Here is a 9,543-nt window from a genome sequence, read left to right on the forward strand (position 1 = left end):
CGTATTGTTCAAATTCATTTTTTTCCTTTTAAGTTTGTATCTTACATGCATCTATATGATGATATAACTACAATCCTACGTATATATACAAATCAGCTGGCCAAGTGTCATTGTATGTATCTTGATGTTTTACCGGCTTTTAATTTATTAAACTAATCTCTTACCAGTCCAATAAATTTCCAACCATATAAGACACATACCAGATGGATTGAACAAACAACTAACGATTCTTTGAATCAATCTAACCCCAAGTATCCCGATTCTATCGGTTCGGTCCAACTTTTTGCTGCCAATCATAGATAATGACGCATCCTGCAATCAAGACATGCCGATGGTCCCGAGGGGAACAACGCCAAGCAAGCATTGAATCAAATAACCCTGGTATGAAATCGCAAAGAAATTTGTGCACTTGCTTATTTATTCCAACTTTTAATCAATTCGACACTGACTCAATCATCATCACCCTTCATTTTCTACAGTTTTTTTGCTGCAAAACAAGTGACAATCCTTGTTGCCATCTCATGTGAAACAGCAGACATGTTTCAAAAACACCATAATACACTTCAGAATTCAACGGTTTTGTTGTCAAACACAGTTTCTGAAAATGTGTAGCGTCACATACAGGTCCATATTGGAACGCAAAAATTGATGAATGACACCTGAGGCTTTTCTAGATACAAACCCTTCATGTCTCCATATCTGAGGACTGAAACTGGTCGATTGCAAGCTTGACTCTTCGGAACTTTTTGACAGCTTTGCATTAAGATTTAAGATGAAGTGTCAACAGGTGTGTCAGATTCCGCACCCCATTCAGTCCAAGATCCATCATATACCGGAACATCAGTCTTCCCAAGTCGATGGAGGCCCTGGAAAGCATTAGCATAAAATAACTGTTTTAGTATACTATTCTATCTTTTTAACTTTTCCAAGCAGTAAGTAATCAAATGCATAGAACTTTGTTCCACACTATATTTTTTTCACCCTTCCAGAGATTTACAGGAACGTGGATAAATGTCAAGCCTAAAGATAGAGACAGAACAATTATATTTGGTGAAGGAAAGTACCAATGCCAGAATACAAGCAGTTACACCAGTGCCACAAGAAGTTAAAAAAGGGCGTTCCAATGAGATGCCTGCAGAAGAATACATTATTAGGCGTCATAATTTTGCAAGGACAATAAGAAAATGTCAAAATTAACAACAAACTGTTATATAAAGCATGAAACATAAGCCTCTTTATAAGCTTAGAAGAAAGATGATTCCTAAAGAAACAAAACATGATCATTATTCAGTATATTAGTGGCATCCTAAACACAAAAACCATACTGAAGGATTGATTTAACTATCAAGTATGTCCAAGTTCCCCCCACCAAATTAAATGTGACAAGAACTTAATGCCTAATTTTCCTATAAGAAATCAGTGAAGGTACATGGTCAAATGAGCAGTTTTGTATTGCACAATCAAGGAAACTTGCAGCCTCCTACAAATCAAGCAAATTTTTACCTCATGTGACTGAAAACCTCAATAAATACTCACCGTTATCTATCAGATTGATAAATCCCTACTCCCCTAAACTAGTGTGCATATAATAGAGTGAATCTGAAGATTTAACAAAGATGATGATAGGTGAAGTGGTATGGACTTCATATATGAAAAGCAAATATCAGATGGCTCACTACATACCTGCTGAACTTGGAAAGAATAAAAAGAAAAGGGTGAAAGGAACAATGACAAAAAGGAAAATAAATAGTAATCACCCTCTTCATTAAATCGTTTCTTGAGCTCGTCAGCAGGTAGAAGAGTCTGTGAAGCATCTAACATCTGCAAAGAAATGATAAATTGATGAATTAATAATCTATCATAGAAAAAATCCAGAAATTACATCAAACATAAGGTGTTTTTTTGGTAAAGAAAACACACAACTCAAGAGAATCGCAGTGTGTTTAACAGCATATCAAAAGCAGATACATCCTCTTGAATAAAGAATGAATGCTAATAGGTCATACTCTGATCACACTATCTAAATCTGCCACTCAACTTTGTTCTATGCACCTGACAATTTTGAATTACCAATCAACAATTTCATGCAGCACACAAAAGAAAGAGGTATGTAGAGGCCCCCTTGCATTATCTACCAACCTTCTCTCTCAGACAAATTAAAAAGGTCTAGATTAGGATTTAAGAAATTTACATATGCTTCACTTGTTCATAGCAAGCAAGTAAAAAAATGAAAAATTTTCTCTCTTACCTGTGGAAAAGGAATACACTTGCTGCCAGGTACATGGCCACTTCTAATTCCTTTACGAGGTTCTGGTGCAGCACCATCAAATCTGTATGAAACGCAAACAGGAAAACACAAATTAAAGGAAATAACAATAATAACGCACAAAGCAACCTGCTGTAACAATAGAATAATAGGCTGCCAAGAATCAGCACTTTAGCCCACATAGAGATTGCTTTACTCCAAATTTGCAGCTATTTTCTATTCTCACTAAATGCATCATATTACTCAAGCAGCAAACGTTTTAGTCAAGTTTCCTACAATTATTGACCTCATCTCTTACTGAAAGCTTGCTCAACTGAACTAATGAAAATGTTTATCCTGATACCAACAGTCAGACGCAAAGGCCAGAGAGAACATCAAAAACCTCGTGATTCCAAATCAACATCAAAGATTATGGGACATGCAAATCTACTTAAGATAAGTCACAGCGATGAGAGAAACAAGCCCAAACATAAATTTGATTGCAAAACAGATCATAAGAGGAACCAAATAAAGCAAAGATGCCAATTATACGATGAAAAGGCAGGTTTTTTTATTTCTAAGCATAGAGCCCAATCTTTTTAAGGAAATAATTGTATGAAAGTCCTCCAGGAGCACAAGTACAGGATAAGTTAAGGTTCAAGCTTCAACCATCCAAATTAACCAAAAGAAACAGAATAATAACGGAACAAATAAAAATGCTCAAGGGTAGAAGAAAATAATGTTACACTACAGCAACATGAACAGAAGAAAATCAAAGATAACATTATTGAAGCAATTGAGCAGGCTAAAGATAACCTGTCTGAAAGATGGGTGTAGCTGAAATGAAAATGTTAAGATTGATGGGGTCATGAAATGGATCATGCTGGCAACTACTACCACCAAGATAGGCAAACCAATAATATCAATTTCACTAGGATCTAGTTTAATCATAGTTCTTGCTGAGCTTAGACAGATTCCTATACCATTAAAGCTGTTCATGCATCTTACTAGTGGCAAAACAGATTTGGGTTTACTGTGGTATACATTACAAATAATCAACATTAGCCTTTACAATTTAAGCATAATATACTTCATGGACTAAAAAAAGTACAAGAACAAACCCATTCGTTATGTCATATGCACCTTACATTAATTATTGTGAAATAGCATTCATTTAGGTCCAAAATTCGGTTTTATTTAAAACTATATTCGTTGCATTTCCATGGCACTAACATGTTAAGACATGCTGGTTTATGTCCATTATCAACAACACAAGGACAAGAATTGAGGTACAAGAGCTAAAGACTAAGGGAAGCAAAAATGATTGATGCCTAGAACTGCTAAAGTTTACCATATTAAATTCTAATATTCACATGAAGATTAAGTAATCATAGTAAAAAACAATCAACCAAGTTCACCACAGTACCTGGGCTTGGATCGGGCATCTATATGTTGGTGAGTCTTTTCCTCAATGTTTCTTCTAACCTGAAAATGAAACACAAGAAAGTATTACCTAACATGTTCCAGTAATGTATCAAACAATAGGGAGTTCGAATTAACTGATGAACAGACTAACAGCAATGTCCATAAAGAGAACCTATTTTGCCGATTTCAATAATGGACAAGGTATAAGTCCCAACAGAGTACTTTCAAGTGTTTGCGTGAATTGTCTCGTATGCCGACTGTTAATTTTAACCAGGTATGCTCTAATGTTTTCACAATATTGCTCATGCAGATATGTTGGGTAAAACAAAGAGGGCAGCATACAAGATCACCAAAAATAGACACACGACATATGCCACCTTTTACATGTAAAGAAAATATTGTAGGTTGTTATACATTGCATTCCAAGGATCTTTTTTCTTCAGTGTATTTCAAAATGACACAAAGATATCAAGCCCAAGTAGATATAAGCAATACACTAGACATCTAATTAATACAGATCAATGAGTATAAAGGATTTACTGCTTTATATTTACTATAAGTTTTGAATCTAATAAGACATAAAACACACTGTTCCTCTATGCCACCCATAAAATAATTATTTTTACAATTCTTCATTCATAAAATTCAGGTTGAAGCTTTCTCCAGGTTTTTTGTTTCCATACCATAATAAATTATGGTGTGATGTCCGTGAATGTGAATAAATGTTCAGATCAGTGAATCATATCATAATAATCATGCTTCATGGATCTAGCAATGTAACAACAATATAAATCAGTTATGAAGGTTCATCGACTAAAATTTCAATCATGGATCATATCATAATAATCATGCATCATTGATCAAAGGTCAGAAGAGTATTAGTATAAATCAGGGTTGAAGGTTAATCAACCAAAATTCCAATCATTACCAGACATCATTTCAGTAGTTGAACAAAACTAAGATAGCAAAACCATAATTTTATATGAATTATATTAGTTTAGCAGTTCAACCTGATCAAGTGTCCAAACAAGATGCGGCTGAAATTTTGTCTGAAATGTGAGTGGTCCAGCCTGCAAAACAAAGATGCATGCACCAAAAACTATTTTGAGTATAATATTGTAAACATGGGAGAGTAGAATGTTGTGTAATCTTATTTAGATAACAATGTCCAACCCAGCAACTGAAGCCTTTCATAGTATTTCCGTGCATGCTTCTTTCAGGAGGCATCATTTGAACTCAATAACAATATTTCACAACTCTTAGACAATACATATTATGGCACAGGAAATCTCCCCCCATCCAATCAATAATTCCAAGAATTGAAAATAAGGAGATATAGAGAATCAAACATCTAATTCTAAAGAATGCTTACAGTTTGTCCCTGATAGACTTTCTCTATTGCCTCACTAGCAGCACTGGCTTTCAAAATAGCATCACTAGAAGCACTAGATTCAACATCATAACCTGAAGCACGCCACCTTGGGAGGCCTCCATCTAACACCCAGACTCTGTCATGCCCAAAGATTCGGAACATCCTTTCAATTATCAAAGGAATAATATCTGTTAGATTTAGAATCAGGATAATTACGATAAAATATTTCAGTAAAGGTTGAGAAGAGATCTTATTATTAAACGTGCTACTCACCACCAGACACGTGCTGCACTAAAAATTCCCTTCCCATCATAAACAACCAGCCCATCTTTATTATGGATGCCAAGAGCAGACACAGCAGCCGCAAAACCTTCCTCGGATGGCAGCATATGTGGCAACTGATATAAGAGATTTCAACCAGAGATGTCAAATAGGAGAAGCAAACTAGTGTATATGTTATTGAAAGGCTCACTTATCTCGTACGTCTCCAATATTCATACATCATGTAACAAACTAACATTAAAATTTTATTGAATCGCATTACTAAGAATACTCAAGAAATATATACAAAGTTATAAAGTTGATTCTGGAATTGCCAAAGCAACTTGATGGAGAACTCTGTTTAGGACTTTTAATTTATTAGGATTGTTAGGAATCAAGTTTCTTATTGGAATGTTTCATTTTACAAGGGTTTTGGGTTTTTTTTTCTAAACACTAGGATAATTTAACAGCAATTAGGGTTTTTGATATTGAATATTGAGTCTCTGTGATCTTGATATTTTCCCTCAATTGGTTCTGTCTTATTTTCGTCCTAAGTTCTTTTATTTCTTTCCCATTTTCTCTGTTCCACCAGAATTGTTCTTACTATTTAATTTACCTTAAACTTCAGATTGTCCATTCTCCTTATTTTGCCTACATCATACCTTTTTAATGGTGTAACTAAATTGCCTAATGCAGGCCAAACACCTAGAAAAAGAAATTTTATTCAAATCTTCCTCCAACAAGCCACAACTTGACTGAAAAATCAAGGTACCATAAAAGAAACAAAACCTCCATTTCTACTACCTATCTCAAAGAACAATATAGACGGATCAAAAATTAGCAGTCAAAAGAAAAGAACATCATTGCTGCTAGTAAATCCCAGAAGGATAGTAGTGAGATATCAAGAGGAAAAGAAACGGTGAGGCAAAGGTTGTTATGGAATGGAGCATCATTTTCCTATACCTCAATGGTCTAGCAGCCAGAGAATCCAAGAGATCAAAAAGGGACACTAATCAATTAATAAAAGAACCTCACCTTTGTAGTTCGATCAGATATTCCATCAACATCGAAGAAAAGAGCACCAGGAATGTGAGCAACCTGCTATGGTGAAAGAAATCAAACAGAAATGCATTTAAAATTGAAAATATGGGAATTAAAAGAAAAAGAGGAAGCTGAGTAGCAGATCTCAGTTTAGATTAGATAAGAACTAGAATTTCAATATTCACAACCATTTAACTATATTGGCAGTTAACACCAAAATAGATTGTAGAAAAGACAATAATCAGCACCTGATACTCTTGAATTGGATTCCTCTGCTCATCTGGCATGTACCATGATGCATCCAATACCTGAGAAATAATAAAAATATGATTGACAATAAACAAAGAAGCATAAAGTATTTCCAGTTTTCATAATTATTTCCAAAGACAGTGTACGCTAATAAACTATTCATAGGTTCTATGCAAAGTAAAAATGCATAACAAAAAATAAAGAACGTTTTCACAATGATAACTTATTCTCAGAAAATTTGTTAGATTCCAAAAGTTCTTTTTTCTTGGAGGGTGGGAGGGGGGAGTTTCTACAAGAAACTGTCGTAAAATGATCCCCCATCTCAGAGGGGAACTTTGTTTTTGTTAAAACCAAAATTTACCTATTACTCTTTTTTCCTGCCCGAGAAATACATATTTGAGGACAAATAACGAAACCAAAAGATGTCCATGCATGGAAACCTGGATGATGGATTTTTAGCTTTTAGGAGTTGTTGTAGTCTTAAATAATTACTGTGATTGGTAACTGAAGTTGGGATTGAAATTTGGCAGTTATTTTAACCTGAACTTAGTCACAGTTTGATAGATTATTCTTATTAAGTTTAAGACACTGATTTATAGCTGATTGTAACACTGAAACAGCGGCAGGAGAAGGATAATAAGGAGATAACCCTAGGATCAACATCTAGATTTCCCTAGGAGACACAAAATTGCAAGAGCCATACTACATAAATTTTAATTTGATAGTAATCTCATAACCTTATAGAAATTGAGAGGTGATGCCCATGAACATGCTAAGTTAGTTCCGTGCAAAACCTTAACTATAAAATTAATAATATTGCATGTATGCCTTTCTATTCTCAGAGAATAAAGCGGAGAATACCAAAAGTGGCGAATGCATATGATGTCATATTGTCATTCATGACAACCACACTTGCAAACTAAATAAGTTCAAAACAATTTCATAAAAAAACGATGCTTAAATTTTAAAAGGGTCACTGGTCCACATATAAATATAAGTACCTTCAAATCAGGCTCCCTTAAATTAGCATGAAGCCAATCAACAGAAACAACCGGATCATTGGTGGAAAGAGATTGTGTCGAAAAATTACTTCTTATCTCAATTGCTGCAGAAGCCATTAAACGAGAAGGCTGACCAGAGGCCTTATATGTGGTATGGTAAGACCCAGCCTGTACACAGAACTCTCTCTTCTGCAAGTAACATAAAAGTACAGCGTAAGAACTGAGCCACGTGACCATAAAAACTATTACGAGATGAATCAGTGTGTTCGAAGTTAATGTCTTCACCAGAGCCAGAGGTACTCAATGACGGAGTAGTATCAAAATACCACAGAGCAACATGCCCATGTTAGTGAATTATTCAGTGTAGCCAAATTTCAAGTCAAAAAGAAAAGTACCCATCAGAGCATTAGATACTTTTAATGCATTATTTCGGTTACAGAAAACATAAACATAACTAGAAATTAAAAATAAAAATAAAAGACAAACACCCAGAATAGATAACAATCTTAATCTTCTGCATATGCATTCCTTAAGTAGGAACAGTAAAATAAAAAATACATTTTTACTAAAGAAAAGATGAAAATCTCCAAAGCAATAGACAAAGCCCCATACAAAACTTGGGTGAAGATATAAAATTGAAAAAAAAAATCAGAACTCAAACCCATTATACAAGTGATAGAATAATCACATGCAAGACAAAAGAAAAGGACTCACTTTTCAGATTTCCAGAAAGCAAAACCCATTAGAACAATCAGAAAAAACCCAAAATAATAATTTTGAAAAGAAAGAGAGAGGTTGTCACTTACATTGAAAAGATTAGAGAAAATCAAGGGGTTGTGAGGGAGAGACGAGGAGAATCGAATTAAGCGATGACCCAAAAGAGTTCTAGAGAGAAGGGATGATGCCATTTATGCACAAAACATAAAAAAAAGAAAAAAGAAAAAAGAAAAAAAAAGAGGGCTTGAGGCTGTTGAGAGAGATTATATATTTTGTCGTCTGCTTCAACAAGGGGTGAACTGTGGACACTGATAAGGACAATGTGTTGGTTTAACTCTATTTGGATTTGGAATTTAAAGGGGAAGCCGGTTCGGGTCGGGTTGTTTGCATATTCGATCCTTCCGGTTCGTTTTGAGTTGGGTTCAATCTGGGATCAAGTCCCATTTGCTTCGTAATTGCGTACGAGCCAATTAATGGCTGAGCAAGATTGGGCCTGCCAAAACAGCTTTTGGAAAATCAATTTGCATAATCACTTATTTCGGTATCCAATTTTATAAATAAAAAAACATTTTCGCAGTCATTTAAGGGTAATTTACTAATAAAAGCCGTTTTTTTTTAAATTTATCGAAATGGGTCGATTTTTTGATTATTTATCAGAATAGGCCATTTTCCGTGAAATCGCGTTCACGTCAGCGCGATGTTAGGGTACGTGTCAAGACATCGCGTCCACGTCAGCGCGATTTGCTTACGTGGAAACAAATCGCGCCTACGAGGACGCGATTTGCTGACGTGGATGAACAGTTTATGTTTTTAAGCTTGGAAAACTTTGAAAGGCCATAACTTTTGGCTCGGTTGTCCGATTGAGACAATTTTTTTTTGATTTCGAATAACTTTTCGAAAAATATCCTTTTTTGCCCCTAAATTTTGATTTTTTTGGTTTAAAATTGAATTTTGAAACATTCAAATCATTATCTTCCTTATTTATTTGAAGTAAACACCGGATCTTTTTTTACAGAATTGTCTTATATCATCCTGTTATAGGTATAAGTCAGCTCATTCCACTTTTGAGAAGTTCCCTAAAATTTTCCATTTTATTCAATTTAGTCCCTAAAACCTAAATAGTCATATTTTCAAATCTAAGCTTCGTTTTTCAATTCAAATTCAATTTCATCCTTCCATAACATTCAAATATTCTTAAATACAAAAATTTCATGCTAATTTTGAAATAATTA

General features: G+C 34.5%; 1 protein-coding gene across 2 annotated transcripts; it reads right to left on the reverse strand.

Annotated features, from left to right (window-relative positions):
- Positions 1-384: 384 nt before the first annotated feature.
- Positions 385-8,737, reverse strand: LOC107920340 (thiosulfate/3-mercaptopyruvate sulfurtransferase 1, mitochondrial). Of its 2 annotated transcripts, none has more exons than XM_016850003.2 (12): positions 8,401-8,737; positions 7,595-7,783; positions 6,593-6,652; positions 6,339-6,404; positions 5,316-5,440; positions 5,043-5,205; positions 4,681-4,740; positions 3,672-3,730; positions 2,249-2,330; positions 1,758-1,821; positions 1,065-1,132; positions 385-866 (listed from the first exon to the last, which is right to left on the reverse strand). In XM_016850003.2, the coding sequence occupies exons 1-12, from the start codon at positions 8,500-8,502 to the stop codon at positions 768-770; spliced, it is 1,137 nt and encodes a 378-aa protein (XP_016705492.1). In that variant the 5' UTR covers positions 8,503-8,737; the 3' UTR covers positions 385-767. The 2 variants fall into 2 exon arrangements, with proteins under 2 accessions (XP_016705492.1, XP_016705494.1); XM_016850005.2 differs by having other exon boundaries at positions 6,339-6,401; positions 8,401-8,645.
- Positions 8,738-9,543: the final 806 nt, after the last annotated feature.

The sequence above is a fragment of the Gossypium hirsutum genome, chromosome D13, assembly GCF_007990345.1.
Source record: "Gossypium hirsutum isolate 1008001.06 chromosome D13, Gossypium_hirsutum_v2.1, whole genome shotgun sequence".
NCBI classification, from domain to species: domain Eukaryota; kingdom Viridiplantae; phylum Streptophyta; class Magnoliopsida; order Malvales; family Malvaceae; genus Gossypium; species Gossypium hirsutum.

Bases quoted from the DNA above. Each gene is read 5' to 3' on its own strand.
- LOC107920340 (XM_016850003.2), bottom strand. From the start codon at position 8,502: ATGGCATCATCCCTTCTCTCTAGAACTCTTTTGGGTCATCGCTTAATT. The intron at 6,405-6,592 runs GTGCTGATTATT...CTTTCACCATAG, and splicing joins ATCCAATTCAAGAGTATCAG to CAGGTTGCTCACATTCCTGG. The intron at 4,741-5,042 runs GTAAGCATTCTT...TTTGTTTTGCAG, and splicing joins AAGTCTATCAGGGACAAACT to GCTGGACCACTCACATTTCA.